This window comes from Lytechinus variegatus, chromosome 6 (genome assembly GCF_018143015.1).
Source record: "Lytechinus variegatus isolate NC3 chromosome 6, Lvar_3.0, whole genome shotgun sequence".
Classification (NCBI taxonomy): domain Eukaryota; kingdom Metazoa; phylum Echinodermata; class Echinoidea; order Temnopleuroida; family Toxopneustidae; genus Lytechinus; species Lytechinus variegatus.
The window spans coordinates 47,246,026-47,272,908 of NC_054745.1; the positions used below are offsets into that span (position 1 = coordinate 47,246,026).

Here is a 26,883-nt window from a genome sequence, read left to right on the forward strand (position 1 = left end):
GACGTATTCGAAATTAGAACGCTTGATTTTATTAGACTTCGATCAATGAAGTCTCGCAATTTTTATAGTTTATTGTGTGAATTTAAGAAAAGAGAACCGGCTGCTTTAACATTCTGGGAGGTTAAATTGAACCTTGCAATTGATTTTGACTGGAAAGACACATTGAAATTTAAGTTTAAGACGTTGAAGAACAATACAATAAAGCAACTCAACTTCAAAACTCTTCACAAGATTTTGCCGTTTAGATACAACTTGTGGAGGTGGAAAATTGTAACAGACAACTTATTTTTTTTCTGTAAAACAACATAATCTTTTGTTCATATTGTTTTAGAGTGCCCAAGCGTAAAGCTTTTCTGGAAACGTATTGTGGATTTGATTGATTTAATGTTTAAAGAAAAAATTATATTAAACGAAAAATTATTAATAGTTGTTTTTGATTTCACACATGAAAAGGCAACAGATATAATACAGTCCTTGTGTATGCTCAATATGCAATCTATTTGATGTATATGATAAATTATTTTCAAGGTAAACCATACAACAGTTGTTCTATATGGCATGTGTTTAAATATGAAATTCTTTTAGACGACATCTCGGATGTTGTCTCTAAGACCCTGGATGGGCCTGGATGTTAATACATGTTAACTTGGCAATTGAATGAATAAAAAACCTCTGACACGAGGAAAAGAAAAAAAAGTAAACATTCCTTTTGCAATTGTTTCTAAGGGCGGCGCCCGAATATTTTAAAGGGTGGTAAGACAACCCACAGATGATGTCATTTTTTATCAAATGAATTCTCCTTAGGCCTATATAAGTTCTAGGCTTCTTCATACCGCTTTTCTATTTTCACTCAAGGTGGCTGAAATACCCCCATTTAAAAGAAGTTCCTGATTTTTTCCCCTCATTATAAGTTTTGACATGAATATTTTTTTTCAGGTCATTGCGGATGCCAAGAGATATGAAAGTAGTCACCCAGCAGGTGTAGTATCTCGACTAAGGCCTATTAATTCAAAGCTGCCACGATTTTTAGATGAACAACGAGAAGGTATCGATAGAGATGACACGTCAGTATTACCAGCTAGATACCATAGAGGCATTCAGTCCTCTTCAAGTCAACGGAGGAGTTCAAAGGAACGGCAGAAGCGATATCACGAATCAACAACAAAGAGTATCAGAGGACAAGGGAGACAACGATCAAAGAGTGAAGGTGATACGGAGCTGAGGTATAAATACAGTTTATAGATTCCTTCATTTTAAAGGACAAGTCCACCCCAACAAAAACTTGATTTGAATAAAAAGAGAAAAATTCAACAAGCACAGCACTGAAAGTTACATCAAAATCGGATGTAAAATAAGAAAGTTATGGCATTTTAAAATTTCGCTTATTTTCAACAAAACAGTTATATGAACGAGCCAGTTACATCCAAATGAGAGAGTTGATGACATCACTCACTCACTATTTCTTTTGTATTTTATTATATGAAATATGAAATATTTTGATTTTCTCGTCATCGTCGTGTTAACTGAAGTTTCATTCCTCCCTAAACATGCTAAACACGTGGAATTCCATTATTTTAACATTTTGTGCTTCAGGCAAAGAGATCCTAATTGTCAAATTCGTAAAAATTGAAATATTGTATAATTCAAACAATAAATAACAAAAGAAATAGTGAGTGAGTGACATCATCAACTCTTGCAAATGGGTGTAACTGGCTCGTTCATATAACTATTTTGTCGAAAATAAGCGAAACTTTGAAATGTCATAACTTTCTTATTTTACATCCGATTTTGATGACATTTTCAGCATTGTGCTTGTCTGATTTTTCTCTATTGAATCAAATCAACATTTTTCTGAGGTGGACTTGACCTTTAAAGTATGAAACAAATGTTTGCGGCGGGAACGCTATCCAGCATTTTATGGAAGTCTATCAGCTTATATTCTGTGTGCGGCAATCCTAAGTAGTCAAGATGTATAAAAATGGACCTTCTTGTCTTTCGCCTCTTGAATTGCAACGTCTCACACTTTATAACCTCGTTAAGTGTTTGTTTCTTCTTTGCCGTTATCTTATATTCTTTAATTTATTGTAATCTCTTTTCCCTCTTTTGCGGCATCTTCGATTGCGTATTTTGGTAGATCTACCTTTCCTTGATCCTTTTTCTATTCAGTGCTCTTACTATTTCAGTGTTAAATTGGTTTGTATTTAAAAAAAATAATTCAATTGCTTTCATATAATGTACTCCGAGTCTGGTACTGATTTTGAAGCTATTAATTTCTTGCAGATCATCGGAACTCACTAAGCTTCCTTCTATCAAACAAAAAAGTTTTACATCACCCAAGACGTACTACGAGATAACTAAAGAGGAGCAAAAGGTCAGAGAAACAGCGCCCTCTGCGTTAGATCTTATATATCGTCAGTTTGGTGCAGTCAAAAAGGTAAGAACGATAATTCACCTCTTGCACACACATTTTGCAAACAGCACATACTACAATATTTTTTTCGCAATAAATTTCGTCGGTTGAATTGTTTTGTCAACATAATTTTATTTATTTATTTATTTATTTATTCATTTATTCATTGCAACCATGACAGTTGGATTATTGACAATTCAAAGAAGTACAATTAAATTCACAATTACATATCAAATAAATATTTAAAAACCAGTGAGAAATTTGTAACAATATACACTGTACATTAATACCAAAAACAAACAGGAAATAATCAGTATAAGAAGGAAAACGGAATATGAAGAATAAGCAAGGAATGAAAACAAGAATACAAAGCTGACAAAATTTTGTGAGTTTAGATAATGAGATAACTGTAAGCATGGGCAGCAATTGATGGAGGGCGGGGGGGGGTTCTCCTATTTGAAATTAGAAATTTACACATTATCCAATAAAGAGGGTCCCCTATCTCCAGGACCAAAATCGCTGCTCATGACTTTGGGTGACAGCTCAATACTATTATGATTTTAACATAGAAAAAAATAAAGACGATGTCAATATTTCCCTCGCACGAGGGTATTTTTTTAAGTAGTAAAAGAGGACAAAAAATAGAAGAACTAAGGATAGTTTGAAAAAGAGACATTTAGATATCTTTTAATTGATTTGACACAATGACGTAAAAATTAGGTCGAATCCCCCCACCCTCCCCATACCAAGGTGGCACACCCCCGGACTAACATACCCGTGATAAACGGATAATTCTTCGAAACATAGTAAAACACTGATCTAGAAATGTTTACATGTTTCGCATACGCCAGATTGTTATAATTATACCTATTTGAGGAACTGAAATAAGCAAGAAATGAATGGTCTAGCCTCATATAGTTTCTGAATCTACGTGGAATGGCCGTAATACCGTAATTAATGTAGACATAAATGGAATTTTTGACAATGTTCATAAATTTGTAAAAGTATAAAATTTGAAATTTTATATATTATATTTTAATTTTCATATCTAATGTAATCGTAAACTTGTTTATGTTTTCTTTCCACAGATGAAGGCCGGACGTCAATATAGTGAAGACGATTATAAGAAACTCAAAGACATGCTTAGAGCTCAACAAAAGCGATACATCAGATATCAGATAAACCTTTAAATAGAGTTTTATAAACCATGGCCCTGGGAAGCAAACTGAAAAAGCAAATAATTGGTTAGTCATACATATACATTCTGAATCTACATGACAATGGCCCTTTGAATGTCGTTTTAAAGGGATGCTCCGGGCCGAAAGTATTTATATCTAAATAAATGGAATAAAATTTAAAAAACAAAATGCTGAAAAATTCATCAAATCGGATCACAAATATCAATATTATTCAATTCTAAAGATTTGCATTATTCCGGTGAAACAATTCTAGGCATGTCTTCATGAATATTCATTAGTTGGCTGATTATGTCATATCCCCACTTTAATTTTTCGTATGTTATTACATTAAATCATTTCATTTCATTCGTTTATTTCCATTTTCAACAATTACAGTTTCTTCTGTACATGTTGACATATATAAATAATAAAACATATTTCTAATATTCCTGTACAGAAAATTACATTCAAGATTATTACAAATCAGGTTGGAAATGGAGGAAGCTGCTAAAAAGCGGAGCTTGTAGAGTGCAACCTCCTAATAAATATTCTTGCAGTTGTTTAGCATATAAAAAAATAAAATAACAACTTGAGCATAACCAGTTGAATTAAAAGGACAAATGGGAAATAAAAATAGAAAAGGAAATAAGAAAAAGAGAGATTACAGGTCTCCAGAATCCAGCCCCAGCACTCACAGACAGACCTCGCCGATGAACAGGGAAACGAAAGAAATGGAAAAGTGTACGTGACATGATAAACATGTTTGATTAAAAAAATACAAGAGTTTGAGCGAGGAAGAGTTAAATTAAATGGTTATCTTGAAGAAATTTTTTTAACTTATATTTGAAAGAATTAAGGCTAGGAGATTCTTTGATGTTACTATTAATAGTTCCCCAGAGTCTAGGGCCCTCAAAAGTAAAAATTGATTTTGCAAGGATGGTCCGGGGTAGTGGTAAATGAAATTCATCGGATTGACGTGTGGGATATTTGTGAAGGGTATTGTTTTTGTTAAATGAAGAATTAAATATGGGTGGTAACATATTATTGTTTAACTGATACATGAATTGACCTAAATTATATTGGTACAGTGTTTTTATTTTTAGAATGTGTCAGGAAAGAAATTTAATACAATTGTAATGTTTCAATTGAGTTCAAACATGTGCTTAGCATTTATTGTTTATGTTTGAATTGATGTTTCAATGTACATATGTTTCGGATTTTTCAAAGGCAAGCGTTGGAAACGTTTGGTACCCCCCCCCCCCTATAGTACAAAATCAGGTGGATGCCATATTTTGTTCAAGTGTTAAAAATATTTCGCACTGCAAAGCATCTTCATACAGGTGTCGTAAATAGTTAATACTGTGCTTTAGCATGGATGAATATAGGTATACAAATGGACAGGAAGTCCCTTGTTATTAAAAATGTGTTGCTTTATGTACTCATCTGTCATTGAAATTCTTTGAATTACTTAATAGAAATTCCACAGTTAGTCCTAGTAACGGTAGGGTATATTAGGAGGTTAATTTTAGTAATTCGAGGAGAACCACCTAAGCCAGAATAGACTACAGATGTTCGTGTAGGCAGTTTTAAGTTATAACTGAGGGACTACGTCGGTGACGAGATAACGACCCCAGCTGCCGCCGGTTCTCCACCGACATGATTGGTCAAAATTCATGTCATCATTGGGGGCTCGATCTCGTCCACTAATTCGTTGAAGCCACATCTCTCTTATCTGGGACCTACTCATCGAGGGGTAACAGTCTGCGGAGGCCGAGTTGAAGAGACATCGCAACCTGCGGAGGCCAGGAACTGGACCGACCACCAGGGCCGAGTAGGGCATGTCAGACCAGATAGGATGATGGGGGCTCACATCAACGATTACCGTTTAAGTTAAGTTATATTTTGTTATCCATTATCCATGTCCATGTATATTTTCATGTAAATCATTGTAAAAGAAATCAAAGGAAACCACAGAATGATTTAAGAGCTTTGATTAAATCTTTCATAACTGTAATCCTCAGTTTTTACGTATTCCTTATTTGGTGTCAAGCAGCAGTAGTTAAATAATTAAAATAAAGTCACTTCCCACGTGACAGAATGTTATTGTTTAAAAACAACTCATCTGTGTGAGATCTCCAGGACAAGTTGAAAATAACACGCAATGCCTTCTTTTGTAAAGCAATATTCTATCTTGGTAGGTTGAGTGTGTGATTCCCAAAACAATTGCTCCATAATTTAGATATGGTAAAATTGATGTTGAATAAAGCATTTTTAGGGCGGAAGTTAACTTTGTTAATAACACCAATATTGCGTGAAATTGTACGACAATATGCGATTTCCAAGATAATTTGTTGTCTATTATGAGGCCTAAAAATTTTGTTGTAGTAACAACTTCAATTTCTACATTGTCTAAATTGATATGAACTGGCAATTGTTCTAAAGAATTGCTAAAAAGCATGCATTTCGTTTTTTGAACATTAATTGACAATTTACTAGCCCTAATCCATTGTACCAATTTATCCAGTTCAGTGTTCAGTACATTAATTAAAATATCATTAATTAAACGATCATAATTGTTTCATTTTTTAGATAAATGTATATAAATGAAATCAGTAATCCGATTGTTTTAGTTTTTGGTTAAAACATTTAGAATAAACCTAATTTCATATAATAAAATACAAAAACAAGTGTGGATATGACATCATCAGCCTACCTAATGAATAGTCATGAAGACACGCTTAGAACGGTTTCACCGTAATAATGAAAATCTTTAGAATTCAATAACTTCATTATTTGTTATCAGATTTTGATCATATTTTCAGCATTCTGCTCTGTGAATTGTATAATCAGACTATAATGAGATATAAATATCTTTAGCCTTGAACTTCCCTTTAAGCACTGAAAATACTGATTATCCATTTGTTTAAATTCGTCAGGAAATTTATTGAATATCGACATAAATGGACTTTTTGAAAATGTTTATAATTTCTTTTAAGTCTTGAATATATTTTCATTTTGAAAAGCTTAGACATGTCGGTGATAATATATACATAATATATTCATGAACGTTTTCATGTGTTCATTCAGATGGGGGCCGGGTGTAAGTACAGTGAAGACTGTTTTAAGAAACTTACGATCATGAGAAAATCAAGAATATTCTTAGAACTCAGCAAAGACCCAATTACATTGTGCGATTTGCCGTGTATCGATTGTATTCTTATAGAAATAAATCACACGAATCTTACATGTACTGATGTAAGTATCTATTTTGACTTATCAATTACACCTGATTCAGATAACTCCTGCGACAATTTCTCTTGGCTTTATTTTGTCTTAGGTTTAGTGTTGCAATGTGTTTTATGTTAGGTTTAGACTAAGGTTTATGATAGGGTACAGTGTTATATCCAGGGTTTAAGTTGGTAATTCCATTAGTGTGTAATATTCACAGCGGAGTAATTATCGTCGGAGTAAATGTCATGGAACCGGTCAAAATAATCAGTTGGTGAACATGTATCCGACCGATTAAATTGATCAGTATCGAGCAACGTACTCTATTGTTTCTTCAAAAATATCTTTCCATTTCAAATACCAATTCGATCAGCAAGATAAAATATTAACGCAACGAAAACTCAGAAGAGCATATCCAGCATATCCAGTCACGACACTACGTGTTTCTTTGTCAATCATATCGTACTTTAAGATTTATGAAGTCAAGATATGAAGAGTTTACATGCAAAAAATGGACTAAACCCACTTTTGCTCATTTTTCAGAAATCAAATCTATTGCAAACTTCCTTTCCAGCGGCAAGTGAGGGCGATATCCAAGAACTTCAAATTAGAGCATCGCTTCCAGATTTCCAGGGTAGGTGATGCACCTTCAAGAAGCTAGCGAGGTCTATTTGGTCTGTCTTTTTGAAGACAACGTTTTTATTTAACAAAAAAAAATGTTTCCATTCAGGCGGCCCTACGTTAAAGAGTCATCACAAAAGGTATCAAAAATGACAACGAATTCTCCTACATATATTCAATTTGATACGAGCTTTTGATATTTACTATAACTATTAAATATTTTTTTATTTCAAGTTATTGCTCTATCAGGCAAATTTTCTACATGTTACTACGTAAGGAAAGAGAGAAGTGCCATCATATTTACGTTAATTCTTGTATTCATTTGTTAACCGTCGGGACTTTTCATGTAAAACATCGGACTCAATTCAATAAAATCTTATAAAATATATTGCACTTTCATGATCTTTTTAACTGTAATTTTTGTTACCTAAGATTCTTAAACATCGTAGAAGAACTTCCAATCTATGGAAACATAGATTCATGAAGAAGAAAAAGACGATTCAGTCCCTTTCGCATGAAAACGGAAATTTCATTGCCAATTTTAATGGAATTCTTGCCCGGGGGGGCACTCAGTATATAATGCATAGTGGGTATGTGCCGCGGAGGGGACCCCCATTTTTACACTCAAATTTTCGTTCCAAGGCATAGCATTTTTGTCTTATTGAGAAAAAGAACAGAGAAAGCCGCTCCAAGGCATAGCATTTTCTTCTTATCGTGAAAAGTGAAGAAAGAAATCCGCTCCAAAGCTTCGCATATTTTCCGTTACGCCGTTCCGGTCGCATTGCAATTTTGGTGAAAAGCGGCCGCTGAGCGATGTCCGACCATTGCCTATGTGCTAGCGCACCCGGCGCCCGTGCCGCCGTGCTAGCTGTATGCACGTATGCCCGTTCCATGGGGATGCAATTGCGCATTCATCTGCAGGCGACTCGTTCCAAGGACCCCCGTTTTCACAAACATTTGTAGTTCCGAAGCCCGTTCCGAGGACCCTCCTTTTTACAATTAGCCCGCTCCGAGGCCCCCGTTTTTTGTCTCGCCCGCGGCACACCCCCACCACTTTTTTGGTCGAGTGCCCCCCCCCCCCCGGGAATTCTTGAAGCTTTTTGGTATTTAGACTTCGATGTATCAGATGCATATCGTACATGTCTATATAAAACACCCCGCACATGACACCTTTACTTTCCTTTGAGTTGTCAATAAAAGTGTCATAATCACAAGCGAGCCTGTATTGTGTCGTCTTGATATTGTCTTTTCTACCCCCTTCTTGTCTGATAGCAATTACATTTTCATAATAGGCTACATGTAGTTCAACCCGTAGAAGCTTTGTGGTATTTATTTGTCACAACAACTAACATATTCACACTAGTAGCATTAATAATTTACACCATTGCATAAAGAAATATGAAAATATGCACTTACTTTCAATATACCAAATTCCTTCCACCATAAATCAGATACAGCAACCTTTGCAGTTATAAAATGGTTGTTTGAAATGTAGAAGAAATTCAGCGAGAGGTTTAAAGGAAAAGAAAGTAGAAATAAAGTTTAAATTTCGGGAGTCACTCAAAGAGTTTCCCTTTAAAATTAGCTAGTGTAATAACTTTTGCATTTTTAATACCAATTTTTTTTAGTAATTACTTCTCTCGATTCCAATCCCGCCCGATTTGCACACACCCACACATCTCTCTCCACTCTAGTAACATTCCCCCTTCTACATCTCTGTCCTCCATCTACATCTATCTCTCTCTTTTGGACTCCCCTTCTTTTCTCACACCCACCCTCACATCCACTCACACACACACACCTCTCCACTCTAGTCATTCTTCTTTCACTTATTCACACTCTCTCTCTTTCTCTCATTTTTCGCCATATAAACTGTGATATGAATGATCATAACAGTGCACCTCTCTCTCTATCTCTCTCTCTCTGTATCATCATTAACCAATAGTAGTTTCTTTTAACTTAATGAATTAAATGAATCGTACGATCAATCACTTGAGGTTGCAGTATGTTGTTCGGAAATTGATTGGTTTCATATACATATACCATACATAATAGATACCTCAGACAAAAAAAAGCCGATCAGTGTAGTTTTATTTTTCACAAACGTTCAAAAGATTTCAGATATCATGGAACAAAGCAAACGATATTTATGTACATGTATGGCTGCATTCAGCCATAAACATGATAAAGAAGTGATTTAACAACCGAGTCCAATGTACAACATCTACGATCAGTGGCCCGCTAACACAAATTTACGATCAATTATTGTTCCTTGTAAGTATTGATTCTGGTTGGTTCATTGTGATTATTATGAACAATTATGTACATTCAACCATGATCTTGATTTGCCATTGCCACTTACGATTGATCGCATATATTTTTGTGAAATGATGACCGATTTGGTTCCCAAATCCCGGAGGGGCCACTTACATTGATGAGTGGATACCATGCGCGACCAAAAAAACACGTAAAAAGGATGTCTTTTTCACGATAGGGCACGTTACGTACGTAACGTGATAAGGGTGTCAAAAATACAAAAATAATGAAAAAAGGGTATCTATTTCGCTAGGAAAATTATGTGTTTAGGGTCGAATTTGCGGGGATGATAAAACAAAATTAAATTGTTTTATAAAGGATGTCGTTTTTGCCCCAACACTTCGTGTTCAGAGTCTGATTTGCGCGAGGTGTAGAAGGTGGGGTCGTATAAGGTAAAGCCGACGACCGAAGGACCCGTAACAATAAAACATTCCTGTTCTTGTTTGGGGGTTCATTTCAGAAATATTTGCCAAGAGTATCGTTTTGTTCCCAATACTTGTTAAGGGTAGGGTTTCACACGCCAATACGTGTTAAGGGGTGCATTTTCAGAATATGGAAATTACGTGTTTAGGGTGCTTTTCGAGACCCCATGGTCGCGCATGGTATCCACTCGTGAATGGAAGTGCCCCCCCCCCCCCGGGTTCCAAATACAATACTCGTGCTCAAAGTGTGTGAACAATTGCTCCCAATAAGCAAAGATACTACAAGGGGAAGATCGGACAGTACATAGACCGCGTAATGAAACGCTTGGGAAGAGCGCCCCACAGCGTTGAGTAAGTAACGACCTTTTTTTTATCTTTGCGTATCGCGAGATAGTTGTGTACAAAACATATGAGAGAAATGGTGAAGGGTTGAAGGGATAGACTATTTTTACATTTCAAAAAAAAAAATTTCTTCCAATTTTTCCCCCTTATATTTGAGATGAGTATATTTCAGATGTTTCTTGGTAAGAAAATATGGAAACATGTTCACGAGCCACTCTCTCATTTCCCCCATATGTTTTTTACACAGTCGCGTGCCGATATGCGAAGGTTTACTTACTCAACGCTGTTGGGCGCCCTTCCCACAAGCATTTATCGAGCGTTTCAAAAAATCGCCGAAGTGTCTGATCTTCCCCTTGTAGTATCTTTGCAATAAGCCAGTTCGTTGTTCCTTTCTGCGCATGATAAAAAAATAATAATAATAAAAAATAAAATAATAAAATAATAAAAAACGCGCCTCGGAATAGAATATTTCTAGATAGATGGCGCTATATAAATGCTTATTATTATTATTATGATCAAAAGATTCTGCCCATGATCAGAGGAAGGTCATTTGTGCTAAAATAACATGGTGGTTTAAAATCTAATGGGATAAGCACCAACTTTGATGTCTTGATTATTCATTTATTATTTTGAATTGTGATTTTCATTTACCTCCAAAAACAAGAACAATGCGTCCACGAACGACTGGGTATTTCACAGTTTGCCAAGTACATTGTGCAACATGCTATGATATGCATTCAAAGTAGGAATGCAACAAACTCATTCATTAAGTGTTCATCGGTCTGCTATTCTAGTCACCTGGTCTATTCAATTTCTTCATCCTGCTATGTAAGGCATGCTAACGTAATATCTTGCTTTGAAATCTGCCTATCATAATGAAAGAAATGAAAGGTCATGCATGTATGACCAAAATTGTCCCTGAAGTAACTACGAACTGGTCTATTATTGTTCGAAATCAGCTTGCTCAAAAATACACATTGACAAAACAAAGGCAACAGACTTGATATAAAGCCAACCATTTCCAAAGGCAATAGATTACGCGCAACCGAATTAAAGTGAGAAAGAAAATAAAAGAAGTTATTAAAGTCAAAATTCTTTTGAAGCCATGTAGGTTCTCCGAAAGGCTAGAAATAAATGACAAATTTATCATTAAATGTTAGGTGGAAAGACATTAAATAAAACAATTTTTCATAGTTTGTAGCTTAAATGGCCAGCTACTAAAAACTTGCCTCATAGATAAACTGAAATGAATTTTCTAATTTTTTTAATTTACGATTCATAACGATTAAATATACAGTGGTGCTTACAAGTGAGTGAATCCCATCAGAAAGTACAATGGTGCACATGGATTGTTAACCAAACTATATTGAACGTTATATTTTGTCACCTGACTGCACAATAAAATATCTAAAAGATGGTAGAATTTGACAACTTTCAAATATATGTTCATTTTCTGGTGGATTCACAAACATTATAGCACCACTGTACTTCCTTTTATCAGATAATATATCGTATTAAGGAATAGTAATATTTACATCATGCGCTTTTCTTAAGAATGATACATTATAGGCTTCACATAAAACGTTGGACATAACATTAACACATTATATAATCATTTGATATATTTTATCAAAATTACATTGATAATTCTTTCTCATAGATACGGTATGGTGGTTTTAAAGCAGTTTTCTAAATGGGCAGCATTACTGTCGTTTGTATGCCTATTTCATCAAATATATAACGTAACAAAATTAATTCCAACTATTGTAGATACAGTTGCTGAATATCTTATCCTTGAGGATATTTCTTTAAGGAAGACAACCAGAGGTACCAACATAAAAAAGAACATCAACGTCATTATTTTAAAAGCTAAAATTAATATCCTGGAGAGCATTACATTAAACTGGTATTTAAGAAATCAATTTTTGCTAAAAACCATAAGCATTTTTATAATTTTCAGTACTTTTCTGCACGACGCTTTACTGACCAATAGGGTTCAACGTAATTCTTACCACGTGATCTTAGCACTATGCTGAAGATGAAAGAGTTTCAAATATGCTCAGGATAAGAGAGTTATCCTTATCATTGAATTAATCTTCAAATTAAACTCACAACAAGCATTGTGATTTCTAACAAATTGATAGATTATGAGGTCATGTAACATGATTTTCATAATATCATATCACGAATACGTACAAACTAAAACCACTTGCAAGGAATGATAATCTCACCGACCAAAAGTGTTAACAGAATCAATAATGAATTAATTCAACATTTCTACTCGCATATTGTTCGTTATCGTTCACCAAAAGTTAATAAAATGCAATCGATAATAGCATTCTTTGTACAATTTTCTGTTATCTTTTAATAACAGATTATGATTTTTATACAAGTCATTGTATTCTGGGCGATCATCTACACCATTATCATTAATATTATCACCATCGTCATCATAATCATCATCAACATCATCAACATGCCAGCCATCCATGCAACATAAAATAAACATGTGTAATATCCATATCTCCCTCTTTAATATGTATCGCGTATATTTATGTTCCATATCTGTATTTGCAATTAGCAGTGGACTTGTCACGCCAAGTTCCCTTAATCTTACTACGTTATTTACTTTATGTACACCGTTGAATTAATTCAATCTTGTATTACATTTTTTCTTTTCCTTGAATAAAGAATGACACCAACGGAAAATATTTTTAAATAAGGAAAACGCACTCGGCCGGTATTGAGGCTAAAAATGTGATACTTTGTGCGACGGCCTCCCTAATGTTTGCATTGAACAGGTCAAAATTAATAAATCTACATTGAATTGTATTCCAAACAATCTTGTCAGTGTTTTGCTCTTAGTTTGTTCGCTGATATAAACCCAATTGCTATTAGTACGACAAACAAATGTGATTGAAATAGAAATGTGACACAATGTTTAAATTAAAATTCTGGCAGGTTCATTATTGTTATGGAAGGAAGCTAAACCTTGTCCATGAACAGAATGCATATTTAATTAGCTTCGTGATGATTGCCAGCCAAATTGAAGGTGAATGATTCCAATCTATAATTTTAATATGTCTTTTTGTTCAATTTTACGATAAATCTCTGTATTTTATTTTAATTCTTCACTAAATCTATTCAGCCACTGCACTCAGTAGAATCTAATCAATATCTGCGCCTTCAAATCGTGAGTATATTTGGTTATCTATCTTTCAAATACCGGAAAATATGGAAATATAAAATATGGCATTATGCCATTATGACTTTATTTGTTTCGATTTCCTTTTATTTTTGCATTCACATCGGTATCAGAATGTCAAAATACATTTTTGTTGTATAATACCTTTAAGGTATTATATAACAAAAATTGTAGTATTATTCGTAATATAAGCATTGTAAACAAACATTTAAGAATTATTACAGATTTAAATTTAAAATTGGTCAAGGAAACAATAAAAAAGACATGTGAAGTGATAAATTATGTCCTTCGCAAGTCTAGGAAAAGACTTCCTTCATATATTTCATTCAATGGTCAAGAAATTCAAGATCCCAAAACTATTTATAATCACTTATACATTTTTTTTTCTGAATATTGGACAGGAAATAAGTAAATCATTACCCAATACTGATAATGACTTTGCCAAATTCTTGCCGATACCCTTTTCAAAATCTCTTTATTTCAAGCCGGTTACTGAGAGTGAAATTACAGATATTGTAAAAAAGTCAAAGGCTACAAATAGTTGTGGAATAGATGATATGAATCCTAGAGTATTAAAAAATGTTATTCATGTAATTTCAAAACCACTATGTCATATTTCAAATTCCTCTTTGCTATCTGGTGTTTTTCCACAGAAATTAAAAGTAGCTAAAGTAGTGCCCATACATAAGAAAAATGATATTCATAACATAGCACATTACCGACCAATATCAATTATCCCTTTCTTCTAAAAAATCTTTGAAAAAATTGTATATTCCTCTCAGTCACTATGTACTCATTGTTAATCTGGTTTCTTGAAGCATCTGTCTCCTTAAATGGCATTAACTGATTTATATGATTTTGTTGCCCATTCTATTAGTAAAAAAGAGCATACTATTGGAGTTTTCTCGGATTTAAAAAGGGCCTTTGACCCTATTGATTTTTCAACTACATTACACAAGCTTAAGTTTTATGGAATCAGAGGATTATCTTTATCTTGGTTTGATAATTATCTTTATGGTAGAAGTCAGTACATCCTGTATCAAAACACATTATCCGATTCACTAAACGTAACATGTGGCGTGCCGCAGGGCTCAATCCTCGGCGCCCTGTTGTTTTTACTATTTATTAACAATCGTCCTAATTGCTCTGATGAGTTGAAATTCATTTTGTTTGCCGATGATACCAACTTTTTTTATTAAAAAAAATTACCTATTAATAAACAACAATTTAAATGACAAATTCATCAATGTTTCATACTGGTTTTAAGGGATGGTCCAGGCTGAAAGTATGTATAAATTAATAAATAGAGTAGAATTTACTGAGCAAATGCCGAAAATTTCATCAAAATCAAATAACAAAGTTATTGAATTTTAAACTTTAGCAATATTTTGTGAAAGTAGTCGTCATGAATATTCATTGGGTTGGCTGATGATATCACATCTCAACATGTTCTTTTGTATTTTATTATATGAAATTAGGTTTATTCAATCTTTTTCCTCTAAAAACTATGATTTTATGTAATAACATAAGAAAACGGAAAGTGGAGATGTGACATCATCAGCCCACCTAAGGAATATTCATGACGACTGTTTTCACAAAATATAGCTAAACTTTAAACTTCAATAACTTTGTTATTTGTTATCCGATTTTGATGAAATTTTCGGCTGTGAATTCTACAAATATAAATATTTTCCAGCCCGGACCATTCCTGTAATTGTAACAGATTATCATTGAATGCTGAAACGTCTAATTTAATCTACTTTCATAGTAAAATAAAATCAGTTCCATACAAATATTTCTGAACAACTGAAGGTATTAATGAACGGCAAGATTATCAGAGAGTCCACTCTGTTATTTTTTAGGTATTTTTGTAAATGAAAACATGACATGGACTGATCACATTATGTATATTGCAAATAAAGTTTCAAAGGGTGTTGGTATCATTGGTAAACTGCGAACAGTATTACCTAACATGCCTAAGAAAATATTGAGATTGCTTTACAATACATTTATTTTACCATTTTTGACTTACAGTAATGCTGTTTGGGAAAACACTTACAAATCTAAGTTGAAGTCCAATTTTCTTACAAAAATCACTCAAAATTCTTAACATTTATCAGTTGAATAGATATTGCATCTTGATTTTATTGTTCAAACATTAAATTGGGTTTTTACCTTGTTTACTTAATAATATGCTCTCATTAAATATGTCGGTAAATAACTATAATACAAGGAATAAAAATAAAATATCATTTATGGGCAGTCGAAAAATCATATCTGCTTTTTTCATTCAGTCACAAAGCACCAACAGTTTGGAATGACCTGCCAAGTGATATAACATCAATAAAGAATTATAATGCATTTATAATAAGCATACAAGAACATTTAATAATTCTTCAATTTGTGTAGATTTATTTTCCACCTTTTACCTTTGTGTAGGTATTGTTTGGTTTGCTTTTTCTTTATTATTTGATCTTGTGTTTTATTGTGGGCAAATAAGTTTCTTATATCTTACTTTGTCAATTATATTTTGTCTTATTCTTTTAGGGGAGGTTAACTAGACAAATTCTATTTTGGGTTTTTATAATTTCCCTATTTCCTCGGTTGTTTAAAATCTTAACTTTTTGTATACATATACATATTTTATGTGGAAGACTTTTGTAATCCATGTACATGAATATGGTTTACATTTTCTCAATTATTTACGTTTTTAATATTGTTATATTGTGATTTTTTAATTGGAAATAAATGAATTGAACTGAACTGAACAGACATTAACAAGATGTATTATGCATTTATAAAACAAAATTTCTTAAAGGATATTCCATCGGGGGCCTGTAGGCTCGATGATGATGACGGCCTCGTCATATTATATGCAATATGACCTTGCTAATAATATTTTCAACCAATGATGTAGAAACCTATTTCCACATGCACTATATACATGTTCTTGGATGCGGGAGTTTTTTTTAATAAATGCATATTGTTAACCGTGATGTTTAAAATGGGTCAGAGTTTTTAGGTCTTATTAGGCCTCACTGCTACAGATATTTCAATTATCGAAAAATGGTATTATTCTGGTCAGTGTGTCTCATATTCATTATAGTGAATGATCCCGACATATCATCGTTTAGAATGTGAGTCGCTTTTCGAAGACGAGAATACTATCTCCATCACAAGCAATTATCTTGCCTGATGATGAGATCATTACACGAGATAATGAAAGGTGTTTGAACCTATCATCCTTATCAGTCAGTCTAATTAATAGAGGGAATGACGTCACTCTTCTCTTTTTCACTTCACTCCCTCTCATCACCTGATCAATCACACACGTCTTACACTTATCATCTGATGTCACAACGTAGAGGTCGTCTGTTATAGGATCAACACTGACATTATAGATGACATCACTGTGGGGGATTTCCCTTTGACCACCCTGTCTGTCTATGATTAGTACCTTCTTACCAGGAGGGTAAGGTTGAACGATGATGTGACCTGATGATAGCACACCTCGCATCACTACTTTCTGTTTACATTTGATGGTATTCACGATCTTACTATCAGCTGGGTTGATGACGTATATCTTAGACTGCTTCCACTCAGCAGCGATGATCATCCCATCACGGTCAACAGCTACATCCACCCAAGAGGTATCGTCCGTTGTGTTTCTTGGTATTGTGACGTCATTGATGTGCATCCATTGTCTGTCATACACACTGATGCATCCAGTCAAACATTTCCCTGTACAACCTTTACAGGCTCTACCACATATTATCTTGTCATCATTCAGCAATGTACAGGAGATAACACGTGATGCATCAGTACCTGTTATCACTCTCTGGATGTTTTTGGTGTTCATATCTAACATATATGTGTGGCTACCTAAAGCTCTGTCAGTGATGATCACATTACATTCATCTATGCAACCAAAAATCAGTGGGACTTTGATTTCATCTTTGACATTGATTGCATCACTAAGCATCCACTCGCCATCATACCCACCAATCCTACCATCATACTTCTCTCTCTCAACACCCTTCACAAACCTCACATCTGATATTCTATGAGTGGTCTGTTTCACATCATTCTTATAAAGGGGTTTCTTTAGTTTATCACTCACTGACATGTTCACACTATGACCGTCTTTAACAATGTTTTTATCGTCTTCTACTACTGTATCTATGGTCTGTATTGCATTCTCTATTGTTTTTGTGTCATCCTGCAATGATTTCATCAACTCTCTGATCTTCCTATCCTTCTCTTTAACAATGTTATCAATGTCTCTATGAAGAACATTCATCTTATTGTCCATGTGTCTTTGTCTAATCTGTGCATTTGTATGGATTAATTCAAGTTGTTTCTCTCTCTCTTCATTGTTCTTTCGAATCTTCTCATTAATCTTCATAATCTCTTCTTGAAGTACTTGATTCTGATCATCAAATTCTTGGTTGATTTTGTCAGCATCCATCTTCTCCTTGGCTTTATCTATGGTGATCGCCTCCTTGATTATCGAATTAACTCCATCTTTCAAAGCTTGTAGATGGGTGTCTGTGTCTTTCATACATTGGTTAATGTCATCTTCACATAGACGGCCTTCTTTCAATTTTTCCTTTGCCTTTTCGTTTAGAACCGTCAGCCTGCCCTTTATTTCTTTTATCGCGTCATCTATTTTTTGCGGTACGCAAGGATACCTGTGCCTAACTAAAGTGCACAAATGACACATTGGTTCGCCATGGCTTTTACAATATAATTTTACCTTTTCATCATGTTCTTCACAATAAATATTTGGAACACCTCTTTTAACTCTTGCGATGCATCTTTCTTTAGAGGCGCAGTCATCACAGAGTCTCTTCTTGTCCTCCACGTAGTACGTCACATCTGTCATTGATTGACACTCCTTTCCTTCACATTGTTGGTATGGGGTGAAGTTAGTTGCCATGGTGATCAGAGTAGTGATCTGATGAAAATGAAAGACAAAAAATATTTCAAAAAGGGAAGATAGATTGAGAAAGAGAGAGAGAGAGACAGGGGGGGGGGCAGATGGCGCGGTAAAGATTTATGAAGAGGGAGAGTTAGAGTGCAGGGAGAAAGAAAGCGTTCATTTTTTAAACAGATAAATAGAGGTGATTTTAAGAAAGGGGGGCAGTCAGACCGCAGCTCGCGCGATAATGAGCATATTCACGAAGATTTATTCAGCGGCCCTCTAGCGGTCTCCGAAGGAAAACGTGCGTTCAATTTGGCTTGTTTTTCCCAGTGATTTGGAGGGGCTGAAGTTATAGCTCTGTACTGGTCGCTAACTTCAGTTTACGTCGAAACGAATTGTGGTAAGTTATTCTCAAGGCCTTCATCTACATTTTGATATATAATTTTTCATATTTCGACATTTTCAACCTTTCATTTTTACCTGTTTAATTGATGCTTATTTTAGTAATATTTTAACTACGATTTTGTAGTCGGAATTTCACTTTTGGTTCCTGACTTTGCTACATAACCAAACTGTTTCGATCGGGTTTTTTTATAAAGAAGAAAAGTCACTGTTCAAAATATGTCAGAACCAATTTGACGCAAACTCACCTTATATTTTTATTTTAGAGAAAATGATACCCTAAAAATCAAGAAATTTACGTTTTACCCGGAAGTAACCTTCGCGTTCACTCTACGATGGCGCGAAATAATGCTAAAATTGCGTTCGTCGCGGGTTGGTAGGATTTCCTCTTTGGTCCCATACGTTGAAACTTCTGTAATGATGACAGATGGCTCGCATTATTTATGTGACTGTGGACGGTGGACCTGTTTTTATTTGTAATCAAGATTTGATATAAACGAAGCTCAATAAGTAGATGTCTTCTAAAATTTATTTAATGATTATCAGGTTTCCGAATTCCATCAAGTTTTTATAGATTGAGATATTTCTTGATTTATGTTTAAAAAAGTTAACCTTTTTCTAATTAGGCCTAGTCGAAGTTGAGTCCCATGATGATTTTTGCCACAGGCTGGGGTTAAGAATGAAATGATTATTTTAGACAGTCTACTCTATAGAAAATAAACAATTTAAAGTCAACTAAAAAGTTTGGTACTACCGTACTCGGTAGTATTTATAAACCATTTTGTTCAAATAAAAAAATGTGGCTGTCGCAGACAGTACAGTACTACGTGTATTAGTCTCTTACATGTATCATACATGTACTTTGAATGATTATTTAGTAATTTAGACTATTTATCTCTTTTTTTTGTCTCTTCTACACACAGATCTGCACACTTGCTGACTCTGGTCCCTGCTCGCTACTTCATTCTGGGAGATGTCTGATGATCCATCATGTACTGGTCGGACTGATTTGGACAAAGCCATTTTTCGTTTGCAAATTTTGAAGTGATAATGATACAACAGAAAATTGATCTTCATCGATATTGGAAACAAGAAAATTCAAGCACAGTTTTGGAGAGGACTAAGAATACTGACTTTGACAGGAATACAGCTTGACAAAAATATGTATACACAATTTAAAACCAAAGAACAGTTTTAATGTTACTAATGGTGCATTGCAAGAAACTTTCTACTCATTCACACATTCCAAAATCAAGGGTAAGTCCTTTGCTTAAACACAAACATGTAGTTGATTTGCAATTGAACATAAGTTTCTTGCAATGCCCCATAATTATATGTCGTTCTCAAGCAACTCTGTTAATGTTATCCAATGTGCTGAAGGTTAAGTGTTTATGTATGTTCACAATTTTTTCTCAAAAGTTATAATATATTTGTCCTTTTAAACGGTATTCGAATGTGGTTACGCTTTGTTTTTGTTTTCCACAGTAATTATTGCATGTGTGAACAGAAGTGAAATATTTGTTGCGAAGCACTGTGTGAATGTTGTGTGATCATGGAGCTATGGTGTGATGGTATTATGATTAATTCATCATTTTTGTTGTAAGACTGTAAACCTGGTGGATGTGAGGGAGTGGCCTGGATGAAAGGAAAGTGAACATGTGTCCAATTACTGACTTGCACACTTTAAGACAATTTTGTTCGTGGATAAATATTAATGTGCATTCCCTACATTCCATGCAAAGAGTAAAGGAGAGGTCCACCCCAACAAAAAAGTAATTTGAATTTAAAGAAAAATAAAGTATTGTAGAAAATTTAATAAACATTATGATTCAAAATTTAAAAAATCATAATTTTGACATTTAGAAATTTGCCTAATTTCATTAAACAATTATATGCTCATCTTGGTCAAGGTGCAAATTACAGAACTGATTATGTCACACACACTCTAATTTCTTGTGTATTTTTTTGTTTGATACCTGTTCATGACATGTATGTTTTATTTTGATTTTCTCATTTTCTTTGACAAATTTTGAGAGATTTTAATTCCTCCATTAACATTCATTTGTAGTTTTCATGAATGTAACATATTGTGACTCGGAAGAGTTTTTATAACAAATTTGCTAAAATTGATATAATAAAATGCAACCAAAATTTAGAAAGTAATGTGATGTGAATGACATAATCAACTCTATTTGCATACCATTGTTTTGTGTATATAACTGTTTTGTGTTAAAAAAGGAAAATTTCTCTATTCAAAGAATTTTTTGTTGATGTGCACTTGACCTTTAACTCACTTCCCTTCCCACCTCTAGCCAAATAAATGTAATCAAGAACCTGAAAATCAAAAGTGATTAAGAAGTAAGATTTATTCATAGCTCCATGATTTAATAATACAGCCCTAAATAGAAATCCACATGAAAGTAAAAAAAAAAAGAGAATAAAGCTGGGTAGGAACGGGGGAGGAATATGATTTAAAGAAAAAGCCAAAATATATTCCCCCCCCCGCGAAAAAAAAAAACATCGACGGGTGCGAACCAGGGTCCCTGCACACGTCGAACATAGTGCCTACGCAAGTCGCCACACATCGCTTTCGTACCACTTCCGGGTTTTTAATGCTATATAAAATGTTGTAAGTCTGTGCGCCGCTGTTGACCAATCAGAACGCGTCGGCAATTGTACTGCAATTCCAATCATTTTGCGATGGACATTGCCGTGGTTTTTTGTGGTTCCTGACTTTGCTACATCATGAAATTTCTTAATTTTTTTTTAGTCGTAAATAAGAAAGTCTACGCTTTATATTGATTATAATATCAATTTGACGCAAGTGTGATTTCTATGCAAAAATCCGCTCCGTTTATTCACACATATTTCTTGAAAAAAATCCTTTTTTCTAAGCTAAATATCGGTCTTCAAAATACGTCAAATGTGCATTTTATTCAATTGATCAGAAATTTCAAAGCCTTATCTATAAAATAAGACCAATTTTGTGAGGAATAAACGATTCTAATAGCAAAAAACACCTATCGGAAAGTTCGTCTTCACAGCTCATTACGTATGCATAACCACGGACGGCTATGCATACCGCTGAATAAAATAGAGCACTTTCGGACGGGCTGCGGACTGACTGGGGGGGGGGGGGGGGGTGGTGGGGTAGAGGTGGAGGGAGGGAGACAGAGTAGCGGTTAAAGAAAAAAATAACGAACCAGAAAGAATCAAGGAGAATGAGAGTAAGAGTAGGAGAGAGAGAGAAAGATGAAAAAGTTAGAGAGAGAGAGAGAAGAGGGAGAGAGAGAAATAATAATTCATAGAAACTAATTTTCTCCTTTACTTTGCCAAATCCCTATTATTATCTTTTCTTAATCTTGAAATCTTTAAATTAACGATGACATAAATCACAAGAACAAATATTTCTGACTGTTGTGATAAAATGAGAAAAAAAAATATTTTCACAATGTGACATATTACCTGTTGTGGTAAGAGCTCTCTAAGATGCCATATTAATCAAATATTTGCCGAAGAGGGCGTGGTTTCTAATGCAGCATAAGTTTGAAGGTGTAATCCAGGCTGAAAATGATATGATTTGAATAGAAAAAAAATGACAATATCAGACAATTATTACAATGAAAATAGGGAATATTAAAACTATGAATCCCTTCTCGGCATGGCTTTGTAAATATAAACCTCCCAACCGTCTGGTTGCTATTAACTTTGTTTTAAATTAAAACATTCAGTCAAATATTCACATTCGCTATTTAATATTCTGATTTTACTCAACTGCTATACACAGCACCAGCACCTGCACTTGCAATGCACCCACTTGGTCAGTAGATATCAATCTTAGTCACGAATCTTTTAAGAGGCCGCCATCAATTCAAGCCTAACCGCTCACGATGGCGGTCTCCTGCGTTCATTTATTACATTATATGTATATGTTTACACTTATTTATTTATACTCACATCCTTATTTGTATTTGATTTGATTTGATTTGATTTATTGTTTTCTTCTGCATCCATAACATTTGTATAATACATTTTTCATAACATAATAAACATAATATGTTAGCATTTTTGGCATAAAGTGTAAATAAAGATTACTAAAAAGATAATTCCAGACAAAAATGATTAGCTATATGATGTTCACAATTTGCAGGAGGATTGTCATCATAAGCAGATTGCTTGAAAAAATGACAATCCCAAACTTATACTAATTGAATTAATACATTTATAACATTGATAAAGCAGAATATTTATTATTTAATATGATCACATTGTTTATACTATGAATTATTTTGTATTTTGTAATTATAAATAATTTTGTATTGTGTTTTGAACGCAGAAATAAATGCAAACAAACAAACAAACAAACTTACGAAATAAATCTAAGGTGATTTACTCAAGGTTTTTTCCACAAATGAGAAAATAGGATTGACTTTTGATCAAATATGTAAGATCATCTTTTCTTAATTTGTTTCTGGGAGACATATTACCTCACGCATGTACCATCAACTGTATATATAGGCCTACCCGTTTTTACAAAATATTGTCAAATTTTGATATTCAATATCTACGTTACTTTTTAACCTATAATGTTGTTCGAGGCTTTTTGTTGTTGTGCTCGTTGAAGCTTTCTTGGTTTATATACAAGTGTAGCCTATATATCAATCATATTCTTTACGCTTCGAGTAATCATAATCAGTTTGATATGTGACTGTGCGTAAGCCTCGATGTGGATTGTTTCATACCCTTCCTACCCTGAACATTGTTCTCACGAACTGAAGTTTTGTAGCTCCGTTTTTAACGAATACTTTATTCTTTCACTTATATAGTACATATCGATAACAAGTTTACACTTTGATAAAGTTCTTGGGATTGAAAAAGAAACAACCTGGGGTAATCTAATCACATATATTCTTGAGTTTTGGTCTCATCTTTCAAATGAAAGTAAAAAAAAATTGAAAGAAGGTTACACTTGAGTGAGCACTGTCCATTTAAATAAATCTCACAGAAATCGGTTTTGCGCAGAAATGTATATTATTCCCACTATGTCAATGAAAAACGGGGGAAACAATCTGACCGTGCGGTTAATTTCTCATATTTATTTTTTTTTTACATTTTTAGTTAATCAAATAAAGAAAAAGATACATTTCAACGTCCTGTAACAATTTCACAACCCAAAATATCATTTTAACCCAAGTTAAGCATAATCATTTGCCTTTTTGTGGCAGCTAGATCTGAGGACATATCTGAATGTAAAAAAAAAATATTTGAGATATTTCCAGCATTTTGTACTAAGCTATCATTTCTAGTGCATGAGTTTTCATTTCATTTTTTTAGCATAATAACAGGGCCCGCTGGGAGAACAGTTTTCGGAACTGAAGTGGCTACCCTGGGTAAATATGCCGCTATTATTATTATTATTGTTATATTATTTTAATTCTTGTTTCTGGACACTTTTCCCGAGCATGACAATGATAAACAGAACGAAGATCATGCCAAGCCATTTCATCTGAATCACATCTCTGTGTAAAGCCAGACGCCATAATAATATCCTCGGTGTATGGGGGACAGGGGTGCATTGGGGCTCTATGAAGTATTTAGGGCAAGGAAACAAATTAGAAACGTAAAACATATTTTCAAATCACTATGTTTATAAAGTCAATGTAATCTTCTTGATTAATGTTTACCTTTATCTATTTTTAATTTAAGTGCAAATCATTTTTCACGAACTTTTCAAAAGTAAGAAGTGCTCGCTCAAGCGGAAAGATTTTTAACAGTTATATCGTCATTCTTTTAAAGAGACCTGTAGCAAATTTTAATTGTGGAAAAAGCTTCAGATTATTATGAATGTATATATATATATATACTAGGATTCTCCTAAGTGTAAACTTTTTTATACACACTGTAGAGGAAAGGAAGAGATGAGCAAGAAGAAAAAGAGGTTAAAACCCTCGTCATATTATTTCAACTGATTAAAAAAAACATGCATCTGCAGACACTACGTACAAATCAGCTAGTTTGGATTTTATGCCACTAAAGTACTCATAACTACTCAAAGAGTGGTAAAAAATTGTAATTTTGGTCAAAAATTGGCCAAAATGACCAAAATGGCGTGAGCACGGTCAATAAGAGTGGCATTTTGGAATCAGCGCACAATTTTACCACGGATAAGCTTGTCAAACCATCCCCACCAAAAATTCTGAATAAAGCACCCTATCTCCTACATGGAGACTAAATCTAATGAGATAAGAGTATTCCTAGAGATCACCAAGATGGATACAGGAAACAAAATACTCATCTGAAAACCTAAACTACAAGAGCGTTTCCCCATATGCCATGGGAAATTCTTTACTTTAAGTCTGTTAATGTTTCAAACAAACTACGAATGGAAACTCGGCCAATATCGTTTTCTCAGAAGAACATTTAGAAAGTATAATTTTCTCAAGATCATTGTCATACCGCCATCAACGGCACAGTGTGGAGAAGCCACTACTTAGAGGAGATAGTAGTGCTCCTCAGTTAGGTCCGATATCCTTTCATCAATTATGAAAACAAATATTTTTTATGAATTTACCAATCAGCTCGATAATACTCAGGATGTTCAATCAAATCTTATTGCGGGTGAAAAACGAACAAAAAATTATGAACATTTTATAAAGAATCGAAGTAGATATTGTAGGAGTGTCTATTCTTATTACATTAATTTGGGATCGATTAATTTGGCACAAACATGATGATATGATATTCATTCTTGATTTCCTTTCAATTCAAATTTAATACGAAGTCATATGTATGAGATGCAAACTTGCATATTTATATGAAAAACAGTACAAATTACAATACATGGATATGGACCTAACCCTCAAGCAAATTTTAAGTTAGCCGCATGCTACTCGCTCGCTAGTCGCTAGCTTGCAGCTTGTTAGCGGATAGCTTGATAAGCTTGTGATAGGCATTTTTTTAAAGGATGTTTTATTATATTCTCTCAAATCAAAATACACAATCACATTCTGTAGACAATTTGTACAAACTATTTGAAACAAAATAATAAATTATACAATAAATCCATTACAAATATAATTATACAAATTATACATAAAACTTCAAAAATACTAGAATTTATATATAATGCGTTTCAGCAATTACAAAATGAAATATTAACAAAATGTATATGACATGATAAGAGAGAAAACAAAGATTAAAAAATGCAGACAAAAATCAACCTTTTATCGAGCATGTATCGTTTGCTAGCTTAAAATGGCTAATTAAGCAAGCCACCAGCTTTTCGCTATATAGTTAGCTACTCGCATGCAGTACGTTTGGATTTCTGTAGGGGAGAAACAAAAACCATGATAAACTGATCGCTTTCAATTCTTAGATAAAATATTGTTTATTTCCTCGATATCAAATGACAGAATGACACTGTAGAGTCTATCGACCTTTATAACTCACCTTGTTTTTATTGATCCTCGCTGAAGTATAATGACGTCACATTCTATGATGATCTCTTGAAAAGAATTGATCGTTTTGATGTTATCTTAAAACTTTGTATAAACTTCAGAGACCGATGTGTTAAACTATAATTATCTATGCTGTGAGACAAGGTGGCGTATGTACATGATCAATGTCGTTACACGTCTACGGATTACGCAGTGGTAATTTCCTTATTTCAGGGGTAATTTTCACACATAGCTAGGCTGTACTACTGTGTGTCGGATGAATATTAAATATGAATTGAGAGAAATGTCCCAATCCAATTTTCAGTAGTCACATGTTTGCATCGAACATGAGAATAATAGCTTCATGGTGGGAGCGTCGACAATTGATGAACTTCAATG

General features: G+C 33.9%; 2 protein-coding genes and 1 long non-coding RNA gene across 3 annotated transcripts; 2 read left to right on the plus strand and 1 right to left on the minus strand.

Annotated features, from left to right (window-relative positions):
- Nucleotides 1-1,030: 1,030 nt before the first annotated feature.
- On the plus strand, nt 1,031-3,758 carry LOC121417915. Its single transcript, XM_041611648.1, has 4 exons — nt 1,031-1,068; nt 1,113-1,223; nt 2,281-2,434; nt 3,499-3,758. Exons 1-4 carry the CDS (start codon nt 1,031-1,033, stop codon nt 3,598-3,600), a joined length of 405 nt encoding a protein of 134 aa, XP_041467582.1. The 3' UTR covers nt 3,601-3,758.
- Nucleotides 3,759-16,715: 12,957 nt separating this feature from the next.
- Nucleotides 16,716-18,667, minus strand: LOC121416697. Its single transcript, XM_041610165.1, has one exon. The coding sequence runs from the start codon at nt 18,659-18,661 to the stop codon at nt 16,853-16,855; it is 1,809 nt and encodes a 602-aa protein (XP_041466099.1). The 5' UTR covers nt 18,662-18,667; the 3' UTR covers nt 16,716-16,852.
- A 208-nt stretch (nt 18,668-18,875) lies between these two features.
- On the plus strand, nt 18,876-20,496 carry LOC121416698. The gene is made up of 2 exons (XR_005970241.1): nt 18,876-19,046; nt 19,972-20,496. It is a non-coding gene; the product is annotated as an uncharacterized LOC121416698 (long non-coding RNA).
- Nucleotides 20,497-26,883: the final 6,387 nt, after the last annotated feature.